Source organism: Podarcis erhardii (genome assembly GCF_964252035.2).
Source record: "Podarcis erhardii genome assembly, chromosome: 1".
Taxonomy (NCBI): domain Eukaryota; kingdom Metazoa; phylum Chordata; class Lepidosauria; order Squamata; family Lacertidae; genus Podarcis; species Podarcis erhardii.
Genome location: NC_138497.1, coordinates 77,526,831 through 77,543,005, shown reverse-complemented (window position 1 = coordinate 77,543,005; position 16,175 = coordinate 77,526,831). Strand labels below are relative to the sequence as shown.

Below are 16,175 nucleotides of genomic sequence, written 5' to 3'. Positions count from 1 at the left end.
CCATGTGTTGTAAGTTTGTAACCTTGCTAAATGTAATACTGAAATTCTTCCTCACCTTTGGACCATTTAAAAACTTACGACCGAGTGTTGCTTGGCTCAACTAAACAGGATACTGGCAGGACCCAGTCAATGTCCCATGCATTTCCTAACAGTGGATTGTGTAGTACATGCACATTAGGGTGGAAGGAGAGAACCCCAGTAATCCCACCCTCCATCCAAATTGTCCGGTTTTGGAGCTCTACTGGGATAAAATGACTTCAGTTGGCCTTTGTTTACCTGATGCCTTCCAGATGTTTTGGCCTACAACTCCCATCAACCCCAGCCAGCATGAGTTATAGCCCAAAGCATCTGGAGGGTGCCAAGGAGGTGAAGGTTGACTTGAGAAGTTTTCAGGGGTAGCGTTTGGTACTATCCTCCTATCCTCCCTCTGCCCTGCCACGTATTAAGGATGCACGAGCACCTGATTCCACATGCAAGTCTCCCACAGTCTCCTGTTTTAGCCCTACTTGGGCTTGCCTTTGCTCCTGTGTTGAACAACATGGGAACAAGGAGTGGGGGTGCACCAAGTAGCCTAATCCCTGACATTGGATGCGTCCCCCCCCCCCATGTCTGCACAACTCCTCTGATGTCAGGGGAGTCGAGGTTTCCATATTCTATGTACATGGGCCCCTCCCTGCAGATGTTTGGGCTGTAAGTGCAGACATTGGATGAGGTGTGTACAATGGATGTGACAACAAGCAGACAATCTGAAGGTGAATTCAGTGATGTACGTTGCATTCCTTCCTTTCCACATGCAGTGCACCACACTGTGTCTTACCTCTTTTAAAAATGAAAAAACCCACCTTTTAAAAAAGAAAAATAATAGCTATGTTTCAGTTTAGTCTCCTTCACTTGAGAGCATGTAAATCTTTGAAATTGGCTAAGTGTGTGTGTATGTATGTGTGTGTGTGTGTGTGTGTATATATATATATATATATATATATATATATATATATTCTACTTAAACCTCCTTGCTGCCACTAGAATAGCACAACTGAGAACATTGTTTTATAAGCTGCTACAAGCATTTGTTTTATATTCTTGGCTAAAATCTATGGTATGCACTATGCAACCTATTCCCCCTTGCAGACTGTTACTTGTATAGTTTGGCTTTATTCCTCTGTTAATGGGGAGAGGTTGCTTCCTATGCTGCTGTAGGTAACATACGATGCGAGACGGGCTGAGTTACTACTTCAACCAAAGGCTGAAATCCCTTGATGCAGGATGGCTCTCTTCCAGTCACATTATTCTTGGCCCCTCCCACATCGTTGCATCAATTACACATTTCAGGAGCCGTGTGAGAGGTCACTATGCCTTCCCTCTATTATAAGAACTGTACCTGAGGCCACCATTGTGTTATCAGGACGCGGCAGGATCCCAGATTCTGCAAAGCTCCTGATAAGCTTCCAGCTTTTAAAATAGAATCTTAATTACCTAAAATAGAATTTTAATTACTTCCTGCAATATGTAGCTGTGCTGCTACTAACCCTCCAAAAGATATTAGCTGCAGTTTTGAAGCTCCTGTAGTGAAGGTACCTCTTGGTACCTAACTCTTATTAATGTTTTCCTTGATGCACTTTCCTCACCCAAATTCTGTCTTTTCTTTTTCTTTTTTACCTTTTCCATGCACTCTCTTCTGCCTAGTGAGCCAAACCTGCTTGTCCGTGCCTGTAATCAGTTAGGCCAGTTCTTGCAGCACCGGGAAACTAATCTTCGGTACCTAGCACTGGAAAGCATGTGCACGCTTGCAAGCTCTGAGTTTTCACACGAGGCCGTGAAAACGCACATAGAAACAGTTATCAATGCACTGAAGGTAACTATTGGATTGTGTATTAACCTGAAATTTTGAGTTCATTTTTGAAAAACAAAGCAGAACCAAACCATGTATCTGTGTGGGCTTGCTGCTTTGCATTTGAAGAGCAGCAAGTTCTCCAGAGTTTTATTCATGCAATAAAAAGGATGTGGAGTGGTCTCTTCATCGGAAGCTCTTTAAAACATAATGAATGGTAAAGAGAGGCTTTGCATCCATCAGTGGGCCTGTGCTTGAACTGCAGCCTGAATCACATGCCACTGTCCTAGGATTTAACATGTTGAACAAGGGAGTGTTGGTTAGAAGGACAGAGGGCAATTGAGGGAAATGACGATGCCTCTGAGGATGCTGGAGGTGAGGAGGATACCAGAGAAAAGCACCTAGCTGAAGAGAAAGAATGGATTAAGGTTTCTACTGAAGGATGCTTAATTTTCTTTTTCTGTTTTCCTCCCAAATGAGTGACTATCGTCATGCAGCTAGAGCTGGACTTGGCTTTAACCTCTTGCCCTTGCCACTAAAATTAATGCACAGCAACCCTGGGAGGGGACCACCGTCCCACAGGGAAGAGACCCAATACAGTAGTTGGTGGGTCTCACCACTACCCACTACCTCCTGTATCTGGTTCCTTGTTCTTTTCTGACCCGTTCCTTCCTGCAGTTCATGGTGCCCTTGGATGCATCAACGTCACCACAGTCTAGTTCTTAATACTTTCTAGTCGAAGTATAAAGCAGGGGCCACCAATCTTTTTGGGGGTCCATGATATAATTTGGATTTTTGAGCAAGTGCTATGGATGCCACCCACTCTGCTCATTTATCGTTTCTGTCTCCCAGATTAGCTCCTCCCCATGAGTGAGAAAGTTTCTGTGCATGCAATTCTTTTTGCTTTTCCAAGGGATCTGGGTAAAAGTTGGATCCTGTAGAATTCATCTGAACCATAAAAAGCATATAGAGCTGGAAGAGGAAGTAGGGTAGAGTGTCAACACTTCTACCTTCTTCCCTTAGATCTCAGCACCCACCTTCTGACAAATATGTGACAAGCCACTCTCTCCACTTCATGACCAATGGGGCTCAGAGGCTTTGTGGCACCAGGGAGAGACCCCAGAGGGACCCTAGTTTGAGCTACTGCTAGTCATTGTCCCAGGGGTGGAGAACATGCAGCCTTCCGTATGTTGCTGAACTAAAAACTCCCATGAGACCCAGCCAGCATTTGAGAGACCTCAAGCTCCCCAACTCTCCGTTACTGCTACTTTTCTTGCATAGTTTGTTGGCCCCCTACTGAGGAGTCTTGTGTGGGTACAACCGGGGGTGGGGTGGGGTGGGGTGAATGCCTTGGTGTCATTCATTACAGTGGTGCCTCGCAAGACGAAATTAATCCGTTCCGTGAGGCTCTTCGTATAGCGGTTTTTTCATCTTGCGAAGCAAGCCCATTGAAAGCTTAGCAGATTAGTGCTATTAGCGGTTTAGAGGCTTTTAGCGGATCAGCTGATAAGCGGCTTAGTGGATTAGGAAAAGGGGGGAAAAAGGGAGGGAAACCCGCAGGAACTCGCAAGACATTTCGTCTTGCGAAGCAAGCCCATAGGGAAATTTGTTTTGTGAAGCGCCTCCAAAACAGAAAACCTTTCGTCTAGCGGGTTTTCCGTCTTGCGAGGCGTTTGTCTTGCGGGGCACCACTGTACAGTGGTGCCTCGCAAGACGAAATTAATTCGTTCCGCGAGTCTCTTCGTCTTGCGGTTTTTTCGTCTTGCGAAGCACGGCTATTAGCGGCTTAGCGCTATTAGCGGCTTAGAAAAAGGGGGGGGGAGGGAAAAAACTCGCAAGAACTCGCAAGACGTTTTCGTCTTGCGAAGCAAGCCCATAGGGAAATTCGTCTTGCAAAGCACCTCAAAAAATGGAAAACTCTTTCGTCTAGCGAGTTTTTCGTCTTGCGAGGCATTCGTCTTGCGGGGCACCACTGTACATGGTTATCCTTCCCTTGATCCAGGACTCTTAATTAGTAATATTTAATAAATAATCATTCCACTTAAAATTGTTTTCCTGGCTTTGACCCCAATTGGGATGAAGCCAAGTATCTTGTTTCTTGTTATAAATGCTGTTTAGGATTATTGACTTCGAAACAAATGCCGCCTGGTACTGATTCTAGGTGCAATTCAAGCGCTAGTATCTGTAGTGTGGGCACTGCGATAGTCTGCTTAAAAATTTGGACACGTCTTAATTGTTGTTTCCCCAAATCTCTCCCTTTGTGTTGATCTTTTATCATTGTGATGTCCGTTGCAGACAGAGAGAGATGTAAGTGTGCGACAAAGAGCGGTGGACCTCCTGTATGCCATGTGTGACCGAAGCAATGCCCAGCAAATTGTAGCTGAAATGCTGAATTACCTGGAAACAGCTGATTATTCTATTAGAGAAGAAATTGTAAGTAATAGTAATCATCATCATCATCATCATCATAATCTGAGCTGTCTTCAGTGCTGCTATAAATTTAGATCTGCAAGATGACATCAACTTTTGCTAAGCTAAACATAGCATCTGACAATTTCAATGTGACTACTATGTACAAATGCTAATTCCAGTGTCTGGTCACCTCTGTGCTGACTTCTAGAGGAGTAGCCATAACAAAATTATTTTAAGTTTCCACGGGTGACAATCTTTTGGTTGCTGTTTAAAGTAGATGGCAGAATTTCTTGCACTGGGTTTATTAAATTGTATATGATCAGTCTAATCACAGTAAAATGTGCTTTGCTTTTACTTCAGTTAATCCTAAAATATATTGTCTCTGGATCACCCTTTTACATTTGTTTAAGGTATTAATCAATATTGGATACGTTGCACTAAGGAGGGTATTTATACTAACTAGTTTGGATGAAATGAGAGATGTAGGAACAGTGGTGCGTTTAGTTTTCCTTTATTTTTTTTTAATGGATAGGTATTGAATGCTGTAGAAATTCATTGTTTGAATGAAGTTGCTTCATAATTTGGTGTTGTGTGTGTTTGCTCAGGTGCTGAAGGTTGCGATTTTAGCTGAGAAATATGCAGTGGACTACACTTGGTATGTGGACACCATCTTGAATTTGATTCGAATCGCTGGAGACTATGTCAGTGAAGAGGTGTGGTACAGAGTCATCCAGATTGTAATTAACAGAGATGATGTGCAAGGGTATGCAGCAAAGACAGTCTTTGAGGTAAGACATAATTATTGTTTGGAAGCCTTTTTCTTCCAGCATCTCACTGTAAACTAGTAATGAAAGCCAAGTGGTAAGGAATAATTCTGGTCCAGGTGGGTGTTTGACTTCTTTCATCATTCCTCTTTGCTGGCATTTTCTGCTTATGATCTTTTCTTACTTGCTTCTGACACTTCTGCGGCTCTGTAACTTTGCCTTGTCCCTTCCCTTAATTTCATTTTTAGCAATAGACCCACAGGGTATGACCTTTTCATTGTACTAATGGTGTATTACTTACATGGAGAAATCCTTGTCTCAATGAAAATAAACATGAAGGTAGACTAAAGTTTGAATTGGGAAATGTTTTTGAGGCACTGTGAGGGGGGAGAGAATTGTTCCATGTGAAAATTTGTGTAAACTTCACTCCTTAGCGGTTGCCTAGAATGAGGAAGAATGAATGATGGATGATGATGCCAGAGGGCCAATAAACTTTGATAAACTGTCTTGTGAATGCCACAGATAATTACACAATTATTACTGCCTGCACTTCCCTGCATTTTATTTCTGTTAACTACTCTCTTTCTCTTTCTTCTTCTTCTCTCTCTCTTATATATGCTTCTCAGGATAACACTTAATGCATCTGATGAAGGGGTCTGCAGCCCACAAAAGCCTATATGCCATAATAATTTTGCTAGTTTTTTAAAGGTGGCACAAGACTCTTCATTATTTGTAATGTTGCAGCTGGTGCTTTCTCTACATTGCTTAGATTGAAATAGTTTTATTAAGAATGAAATTTAGAAAGACTGGAATAGTCCAGTTCTGAGTCCAAGAAATTATAATTGGCTAGTGATGCAAATAACTTTTCTATAAACACCTCAATAGTTTGAAGTAGCACTTGGCCAAAGTGTTGTAGTTATAACTGTTAGGGTGGATGGTCAATAACTGGTGCTGTCTTCCTACTGAGCTGACATGACCTTTGCACTTGGGTGACTGCTGTCACTTAGGCATGCTGTATCCAGGTTGGGTAATAATCCTTTTAGGGCTCTGGGTACCTGGCCCTCTTTCCCTGTTATGAGCCACTGCTGTCAAGAGTGCATTGTCATATGCACCCCAGTGCCGCCACCCCTCTCAAAGGCCAGGTTGGCACTTTCTTTCTTCTTGTCAGTATTAACTAGCTGTCTTGCACGAGTTGTGTACTTGGAACTGATCCTCGCTCTGCAGGCTTCTGATAAGACCCCTCTGTTTTGAGCAGCTTTCTGCACAAATTGCACTACTCCCTGACACAATGAGATAAACCTGCCTTGCTGCTAAGAGCTAATCTTCCATCTGTTCCTCTAATCTGTTGTGTTGTGATAGCACAAGCAAAAAATGTTTTGAGCGTGAAAAAGTTATTTGCCATTCTTATTTCTCTTAAGTTAGCCTTATAGTGGTGGCTTTGGAGGAGAGAAGAACTTGGCCATGCCAGAATAATAATAATAATAATAATAATAATAATAATAATAATAATAATAATAATGATGATGATGATGATGATGATGATGATGCAGCATTATATCCTGCTTTGCTGTGATTTGTTTGTTTCAAAAGCTTCTCTGAGAGCTTTGACTGACCAGTACCTAACAAGCACTTTCTAAGGATTTATGTATTATGCTAACTTTTGGAACCTTTTTTTAAAAAATGGGATCTCTTTTCTTCCCACCTCCCCTTGCAAATACCTCCTTTTGGGTCTGTTTCTTTTATTTCTCTCTCTTAAAATATATTACTATTTTTAATTAAAGCTGTTAACTCCTTTTGTGATTTCTGGTCAAAAAGCAGGATATACATCTAAGAACGACAACTTTTCCAATACATTGGGCAGGAGTAAAAAGGAGGGCAACTAGTAAACGGATTTTCCTCATTCCATTGTGTTTGTACTTCTTGTACAGATGCAGGAAACTAGCAGTCCATACCACAGATTGGAACAGAACGTTCCTCCTAGAGCGGTAGAAGTTACTTCCATGTTTAAAGTGTTGTTGCAGAGTGCAGGGGAGAGGGAGGACTGCAAACTCTTCTCTCCAGTTCAAGCATATCTTTCCCACATACAGCACAATATCCTCCAAATAATGCCAGCCATTTAGTATCGGTTTAGAAGAGACCAGTAGGTTATTGGATTCAGACTCATAACTTCTTGCCACCCTGCTCTCCAGGTGTGAGTCCAGTTTGCCCCTTCACCTGTGCTATATGCACAATGCTGGACCAATACTCAAATGAAAACCAAGCTGCATGCCAAGGGATCCCAGACCTTCAGTCACTAGCCAGTCCCAGATTATAAGGAAACTCCTTCCAACCCAATGGAGATCAGGCAGGCCTCATGTCTCCCAGCTGGTAATCTTGCTCTAATCAATATCATGTTTCTAGTTGTGACAGTCACTGATGCCCTGGAGGGAAGGGAGAAACCCTATGTAGACACTGCTGTGAGGCACCCACATAAAAATTCAAAAAAATCCTGAATCTTCACCAGCACTAATGTTTTAGGTGCATGCATTTACTGAATCTAGCAACTTTATGATGGGCTTCAAATGTCTTCAACAGGCGCTTCAGGCACCGGCCTGCCATGAGAACCTGGTAAAAGTAGGTGGCTACATCTTGGGAGAGTTTGGAAATCTGATTGCTGGGGATCCAAGATCTAGGTAAAAACACTCTCTTGAACCTGGGGGTGGCAACAAGGAATTAATAACTGTGGCATAATAACTACGGAGCCAATTTTAAAGCAGTCTATCTACAATAATAATGTGTGATCTTTCTGTCATTCTATGCCAGCATATTCACTTGCCCAGTATGTCTCCAGAGCTTTTGGCTCTGCCCCTCCTATGTTCTTCTCCTCCCAGGGTGGAGTGGGGGGGCCCTTGAGTCAGGAGTCGCTGGTACCCCATTTTTGTCTGACACGGCCCATGGAGAATTTATTAGAATAGCGCTCAATGTGTGCAGAAGGACATGTGGCTGTGAGGAGAGAATGCCATCCTTTGTGTTTAAAGTAACAATTCTGTAAACTAGTGGATGAAATAGGATTCTGAGATCATGGCAAGAGAAATTTCATTACTTAAGTACAGTGGTACCTTGGTTCTTGAATTTAATGCCTTCTAGGAGTCCGTTTGACTCCCGAACATTCGAAAACCAAGGCACGGCTTCTGATTGGCTGCAAATCATTGTCAACTCGCAGTTTTAATGGTGACTTTGTTCTTGTTCCTTTTTCCTCTCTTTTCCTCCTTTCCACCCCAGTCCTTTGATCCAGTTCAACCTGCTGCACTCAAAGTTCCACCTATGCAGTGTTCCAACCAGAGCGCTACTTCTGTCTACGTACATAAAATTTGTGAATTTATTTCCTGAGATAAAAACAACTATTCAGGATGTGCTGCGCAGTGATAGCCAACTGAAAAATGCTGATGTTGAGCTGCAGCAAAGAGCCGTTGAGTACTTGAGACTCAGTACAATTGCAAGTACTGACATCTTGGTATGTATTCACATGAATGTGAAGTTAATTCTTGGCAGCTGTGTCTAGAAATACCCCCTTTTTTTTCACACCAGCAATAATTGTGCTTGGTTGGGGGGGTTTTGAGTGGGGCGAGGGGGGTCATTAATTGACTGTAACAAATGGGATGATGTAACATACACCATGTGGGGGTTATACTTTAAGACAGAGGTTGAGAAACGTGATCCTCCGTGTTGGACTCCTGCTAGCCCAGCTAACATGGCCAGTGATCAAGAATGATGGGAATTATAGTCTAGCAACAACAGGAGGGCCAGAGATTCTCCATTCCTCCTTTAAGAAATCACAATTTTTCCCCCTACCTCTTCCAAGTATACATGCTCTGGTCTCTTATGGCTTGTTTTCCCTATAAGGCAACGGTGCTGGAAGAAATGCCCCCATTTCCAGAGAGGGAGTCCTCCATTCTGGCTAAGCTCAAGAAGAAAAAGGGCCCCAACACAGTTACTGACTTGGAAGAGACAAAGAAAGAGAGGAACTCTGATGTGAATGGGAGCACAGAAGCTACTCTTGTAAATGCCAGCACTGTGGTAGGTTGGTTTCAGCAGCGTAACATACCAGTTCTTGGAGCCAGGTTGATTATAAGGGAAATGGAATGTCTGCGTATAACCCTAGTGGAGAGGTCTCCTTCCAGACCTTAGCTATACTGGTAACCAGGAAAGGCCAATTTGGATACACTTCAAAATCCAAATTAATTTGCTTTATGAATGGCTGGGTTAGATATTTTCTCAGTCATTTTTCTATACATTTTGGTCATGCCATGCCACTGGGCCAGTTTCTTGTACTGAGATCTAAACCCCACAACAACTTGGGTCTGGGTTACCTTGTGACTGCCTGGGCCTGTATATCTTAGCTCAATCACTGAGATCATCCGGAAGATCACTGTTAGTTGTCTCTTGTGTTTCGGAAGCCCTATGGGTTTTAACTAGAGGTCAGTCAGGCTTCCAGTCCTTTGCTGTGGAATATTCTTCCAGCAGAAATACAACAGGTAGCCTCACTGCTAACCTCCGGGTGTCTCTTGAAGACTTCTTTGTGTCGACAGGCCTGTTCCGTGGTGTAAGCTTTTCAGATGAGTGGGCCATTTTTATCATCATTTTGTATTTTTTAAAATGGTATTTTATATATATTTTTATAAACCTTGTTGTACACTACCCTGAGATTTTATATAAGAGGGTGGTCTATAAATATTTTTATAAATATAAATATTATATGTACACAGGGAGGTGGGTCTTATTCCCAGTCTAACAATGTGTCCATGTTGATTTAATGGGGTGACAATGTAAGAAGCCTGTGAGTTTACTCCTCAGAGGAAAAGTATACTGAGAATCCTGGCGTGGGTTGCAAGAGACACAGCAACATGCCAGGCTGCCTCTTCTTATGACTTCATTTACAAAGAAGAAGAAGAAGAGTTTGGATTTGATATCCCGCCTTTCACTCCCCTTCAGGAGTCTCAAAGTGGCTAACAATCTCCTTTCCCTTCCTCCCCCACAACAAACACTCTGTGAGGTGAGTGGGGCTGAGAGACTTCAAAGAAGTGTGACTGGCCCAAGGTCACCCAGCAGCTGCATGTGGAGGAGCGGAGACTCGAACCCGGTTCCCCAGATTACAAGACTACCGCTCTTAACCACTACACCACACTGGCTCTCCTCAGCAAGTTCCTTTCCCCTTTAGATCTTATACCTGTGATAACTGCTTGTCTGCTCACGTTTTCATGCCGTGTTACTGTTCAAATTGATTTGCTGTCTCCTTTTCTGATAACGTTAAATGCTTTGTGGGTCAAGGAACGGGATGTTATTGCTAAATCAAATTAATGTGATGAACGACACAGTTTTCTTAATGAAAGAACTTCACGTTGGCTGGGGAAAGTGAGCTGGGGACTTGGCCCGGTTTGTATCTTATCAGCAGACATGCTTTAATCGCAGAACTTTCCTGTTGTCTCTTACAGTCTACTCCATCTCCTTCAGCAGACCTTTTAGGACTTGGCACAGCCCCCACGACAAACTCCGTTCCAGCCCCAGCATCTAGTGGCAGTTTGTTGGTAGATGTGTTTTCGGACACCTCTGCGGCTCCCGCATCTCTAGCTCCAGGTTCTGAAGATAACTTTGCAAGGTACATAATAAAACAAAGCATCATAGGAGTGGTGGGAAGCAATTGTTTCCCCTTTCTCTTTCCCAGCTACCACCAGGTTCCCTTCTTGCATGTTTTACTGAGAGAGCAACAAAGGTTGGCAAGTCATCTTAACTCATGTACGACACTATTCGCCTTGCTAGGATTGGCCACACTTTTTTATTTTGGGGGAAGACATCTTATTCATCACATAGTAGTCTGGGCACTGGATGTCACTTTCCTGTAAATCTTAAATATCTCTTCCATATAACTGGAAAGCATTTTTCTCTCCGTGGCTGAATTCTCTTGATTGTAGAATTGAATAGGGCTGCAAACAAATTTCATGGAGGGCCAGACCTGGCCCACCAGCCACAAGTTGACCACCCTTCCTTTAGGGTAAGTGCATGCATGGCAATGAGAATAATCATAATGGTATTAATTAAATATCTGGTTAATAGTAATAGATAATAATAAAAGGATGAATACAATCAAAATATTTTGATGTGGGAACAGCAGTATTTTGTTCTAGTTTGGTAGTTTCTCCTGTAGCATGTGTGAACCCCCCCTTTTTTAAAAAAAACAACACCACACCAAACTAATGACATTCCTTCTCTGTCCTTTAAATCAAGTACTGGTAGCTTCATGAAACATCACTGGTCAGGTCTCTTGATTCAACAAGTGTTCACTTGCAGTTTTGCGCTTGCCAGCACCTTCACATAAAGTTCTTAGTGCAATGCTGCAGTGTTGCGGCCTGAGTTTGGGAGTTGTCTTTATTTATTTTAAACATTTATGCCATTGTCTTAAAAGGCAGTGTAGAAAAACTTGAAAATGCTTGAAGACAAATGTCAAGCTCTGTCCATAACTCAGCAGAGTGCTGCAAAGTTGCAACGTGGTGGACAATCTTGAGCAAAGCCATTTCAAGAACTGGGGTATTTGATAAGAGTACATAAATACCATCAAGGGGGAAAATTCTCTCAAATTGTTACTTGAGTTTCTTTGTGCTCAATAATTCAGGATTGTGTGTGCAGCAAATTTTAGATTTAGTGTATCTATAAATCGGAATCCCAACATTGCTTGAATAGACTTCCAGTTCTGCAGCAGGACTTCAACCTTCCCATTGAACTAGACTAGCACAGCCCTGTTCCGGTTGTGCCCAAACATTGTTGGTTACAACCTACTGAGTCTTTCTTATAAGCTATTGAAAATGGTGCTCTTACGCTGCAGCCCTGTACCCACCTACCTGGGAGTAATAATAATAATAATAATAATAATAATAATAATAATAATAATTATTATTATTTATACCCCGCCCATCTGGCTGGGCTTCCCCAGCCACTCTGAGCAGCTCACAGCATATATCATAACATACTAAAACATCAGGCATTAAAAACTTCCCTAAACAGGGCTGCCTTCAGAAGTCTTCTAAAAGTCGGATAGTTGTTTATTTCCTTGACATCTGATGGGAGGACATTGACAGGGAGGGTGCCACTACCAAGAAGGCCCTCTGCCTGGTTCCCTGTAACATCACTTCTCGCAGTGAAGGAACCAGCAGAAGGCCCTTGGAGCTGGATCTCAGTGTCTGGGCTGAACGATGGTACTTCTTTTTCACTAAGTAGGTCTAAGATAGTGCTGTTAATGGAGTTGGGAGGAGGGATTTTTCCTCCTCCCTAAGTTTTCCTTTCCTTACTAACTAACCTCTCCCTTTCTGTGTGCTGCCTCTTCTCTCCTTTTCTCTTCTCTTTTCGTCTCTTTCTGCTGCTTCACTTTAGTCCTGACCTATCTTCAAATGAGCAGGTGGTTTCTGAGGAACCAGCTGATGCTGTGCATGATGCTGATGAGCTTTTTCACACGTAAGCAATACTAAATCCTTGCAGGACTGGGCAACTAGTACAACTTCTTACTTTTTTAAAAAAAAGCACATCATTTCAAATGATTTTACTTGTTACTGCTTGTTCCGGCCTGAGTATGATCTGCCTTGGAGCAGGCGTGATCAAAAGGTGCTTGTGAATCGTGATAGGGAGAACAACCTTTTTATCTTCTTATCCAGTTTTTAAATCTAATCCAGGAAGGTAACTGAAAAGTAGCAAGCTTTTTTAGAGTGTGTGTAAGAAAGGCAATAGAATTGCTTCTAATGGAAGCTGGCATCAATTGCTTTGGATCTCAGTAATTATAGATCAAATGTTTTCAAAGTTTACATGTTGCCTAATTGCAAAAGCTGTGGGCTGGTTCTACTTGATATTGTAGTCAAGTGGTGAACATGCAGGTATGAGGGAGTCCTCACACAACTATCTCTTTAAATACAATGCAGCATTGTCATTTCACACATCCTGCATCTGGAGGCTGAGTGACACACACACACACACACACACACACACACACACACACGTATTTGTGAATCGACCCTATGATACTCTCTGGCAGTCAACACGCAGCATATTCTGGGATAGAGCTCTGCAGTGTTGATGAGTATTCAAAGGCATCGAATATCGAGGCTTTGGCTCTTACAGTGTGCCAGAATGTCTAGTCTTTCCTTCAGGAAAAATAGTGAAGTAAGAACCAAGACTGTGACTGGGTCCTAAACTCTTACTAAACTATAGTAATGCAAATTCTGTTATTTGTTGTGCATTTTGCAAAGCAGTTTGCAAGGTCTGCATACTCATAGCATTCCCGTGAGCTAGGCTGTCGATCCTATTTTACAGAAGAAATATTGAGGCTGCATGTTTTGTCCCAGGTCACATAGTAGATCTCCAGACCCATAGCTAGTTTGTACTGTTTCTCCCATTGGTCTAACCCACATAATTTACCTAATACATAAAATTCCAAAACATTTTAAAAAAACCATTTGCCTTGGGCAACCACAATTTGGCAACCACCATAATCTAAAGCTCTTCATAATGCATTGCTGTCTGTCTTCCGATTCATTGCGTTGGTAGGTAATTGATGTTTGAAGCCTGAGCTAATTAGTCATAGCTGGGAGAGAAAACACCATGCCTACCCCAACTTGGCAATAGTTAATACTTAGAATGGCACCAAGCAAGTGATGTGCCATTTTAATGTTTCTAAGATGCCCTAGGGGATATTGTCATTTCTTTCAAACTTCAGTCTTTTGCTCCTACCAGTTGCCCAGTCCTCAAAGCATGGATGTTGTGGCTCCTTAACCCTTCCCCCCAATGTTTCTGTGATTGGGGCAGCTTGGAATAGTTGAGGAATAAAGCAAATTTTGCAAGGACTATTTGACCTACAGCTTACTTCTTGATTTTGATTCTATCTTGGTTCTTGCTTCTTCTTGACTTCTTCTAATACTCCTGGGTGCACAGATGTCTGTCTGCATCCTTTCTATCTAAAGCAGTTGGTAACAATATGTGTTTTATCTAAAACATAATTCCTATATTGTGCCTGCTTCTCTCTTTCTAGGTTTGTTTGCAAAAATAATGGAGTCTTATTTGAGAATCAGTTGCTACAGATTGGTTTGAAATCTGAATTTCGGCAGAACCTGGGTAAGAACAACACAGGTTATGATAAACTGCATTCTACAGTATTGCCTTAGGTCCTGTTTTTGTAAGAAGTGTCATGTTTGGGCCCCTTATGAAATATTGCTGGGCCTTTGTGAGAATGTAAGAAAAGCCCTGCATATTATACCATATTTTTTGCCCCATAGGACGCACCTGGTTTTTTTTTGGGGGGGGAATAAAGAAAAAAAATTCATTCCCCCCCCCCCAGGCGCGGGGCTGGCGCGGGGGAAGCCTGAGCTTCCCCCGACCCCAGCCCCCAGAACAGCCTGCTGTCCGCAAGCCTAGGGAGCCCGGCGGGAAGTCGCGCCAGTCTCCCCAGGCTTACCGAGAGCTGTGCGAAGCCCGGGCACGCTTTTCAGCGCGCCCCAGGCTTCGGAATGCAGGCAGCTCTGCGCAACCCTCGCGCCAGGCTCCCGAGGGTTGCACAGAGCTTCCTAAAGCCTGGAGAGCGAGAGGGGTCGGTGCGCACCGACCCCTCTCGCTCTCCAGGCTTCAGCAAAAGCCTGCATTCGCCCCATAGGACGAACACACACATTCCCCCTTCATTTTTGGAGGGGAAAAAGTGCATCCTATAGGGCGAAAAATATGTTAATTAATTCCTTTTCAAGCTTAAGTAGGCTTGGGTGGTGGTTTAAATAAAACACTCATAAGTGTTGCCTTGTTTCTTTGCAGGTCGGATGTTCATATTTTATGGGAACAAGACTTCAACACAATTTTTGAATTTTACTTCAGCGCTAATCTGTTCAGATGAACTCCAGGCTAATATCCTTTTGTCACCTGAAATATAAACATTGTTCTTAAGCGCAGGAATCAGACTGTATGCTGCAGGGACTGCAGTTCAGTAGGAAGAATTGGAGAACATTGGGCAGAAGTGTTCATTGCATTTCTTGGGGGACCACAATATAGGGAAAGGTGATTTAAGGATAATCATGTCAGGAAGGTAGACTGGTTCTGTGTTTGACCTAGAAAAGAAAATCCCTTCTCTTTACAGTGGTACCTTGAGTTACAAACACTTCGGGCTACAGACTCCGCTAACCCAGAAGTAGTACCTCGGGTTAAGAACTTTACCTCAGGATGAGAACAGAAATCGTGTGGCGGCAGTGGGAGGCCCCATTAGCAAAAGTGGTACCTCAGTTAACGGTTTCAGGTTAAGAACGGACCTCCGGAATGAATTAAGTTCGTAACCAGAGGTACCACTGTAGTAGGCATTATGCAGGCAGAGTTCCTTGGTTTTAAATTATTTGTTTAAATGACAATGTTTATGGGGTGTGGCTGCCCCTCTAGTGTCAAGGGATCCCCCAAAATGTTCTGTCTCTCAAATGTTGTCAGGTTACTCTTGAAGATAGCTGTCATGCAAACCTGACTTTTTTTTAGATTCTAAAATACCTGTATGTTATTATTATTATGAATGCAATTTAATATGCATTTTGGGAAAAATATTAAATACCTGCTGCAGGGGATCGTGAGCACCATGGGGAGTTCAGGAGATAGAGATGATGTTTCCTATCCACTGCTGTGATTCTGGCAAAATGCACTCCTCAAACTGTTGTTTGTGTCAGGGGGCTTCCCTCTTGATGCAAAGAGCAGGGTGCGTGAGTAAGGTGCATGCCTGGTTTTTCCATTTGAAGATGAGGTGCTTTCAAATACCTGACGGGCTGTTGCACCAAAGATGGAACAGGCTTGCTTTCTGCTGCTCTGGAGAGCCGGACTAGAGCCAATGATTGGAAATGGCAGGGAAACAGATTTTGGCTAAACCATTTAAAGAGAAACTTTCTAATCCCAAGAACTATATATTCAACAGTGCAGAAGGCTTCCCTGGGAGGTGATGGGATCTCCTCCTCTGGAGCTGTTTAAACAATGGCTTAATGGTCATCTGTCTGGGTCCTGAGATGCTGTGGTTGCATCCTGGAAGGAGCAGGGGGTTGGGCTTAGATGACTCCCATGTCCCTTTCTACTCCACGAACCTATGAAAATTCACTCCTGCCACCCCGTGCAGTTCTGGTGCTGCTCAGGCTCCCTTGCGGCTG

General features: G+C 42.9%; 1 protein-coding gene across 4 annotated transcripts in view; it reads left to right on the top strand.

The window, feature by feature from the left end:
• Nucleotides 1–16,175, top strand: part of AP2A2 (adaptor related protein complex 2 subunit alpha 2) — a 61,573-nt gene that overhangs the window by 36,405 nt on the left and 8,993 nt on the right. The window contains exons 9-18 of one of the 4 annotated variants that reach the window (XM_081880826.1): nucleotides 1,684–1,852; nucleotides 4,124–4,261; nucleotides 4,846–5,028; nucleotides 7,579–7,676; nucleotides 8,266–8,497; nucleotides 8,887–9,060; nucleotides 10,476–10,639; nucleotides 12,406–12,486; nucleotides 14,051–14,133; nucleotides 14,821–14,920. In XM_081880826.1, the coding sequence (XP_081736952.1) occupies nucleotides 1,684–1,852; nucleotides 4,124–4,261; nucleotides 4,846–5,028; nucleotides 7,579–7,676; nucleotides 8,266–8,497; nucleotides 8,887–9,060; nucleotides 10,476–10,639; nucleotides 12,406–12,486; nucleotides 14,051–14,133; nucleotides 14,821–14,920 (1,422 nt within the window). The remainder of the gene's footprint in view (nucleotides 1–1,683; nucleotides 1,853–4,123; nucleotides 4,262–4,845; nucleotides 5,029–7,578; nucleotides 7,677–8,265; nucleotides 8,498–8,886; nucleotides 9,061–10,475; nucleotides 10,640–12,405; nucleotides 12,487–14,050; nucleotides 14,134–14,820; nucleotides 14,921–16,175) is intronic. The other 3 variants (XM_081880827.1, XM_081880829.1, XM_081880828.1) reach the window with 3 other exon arrangements.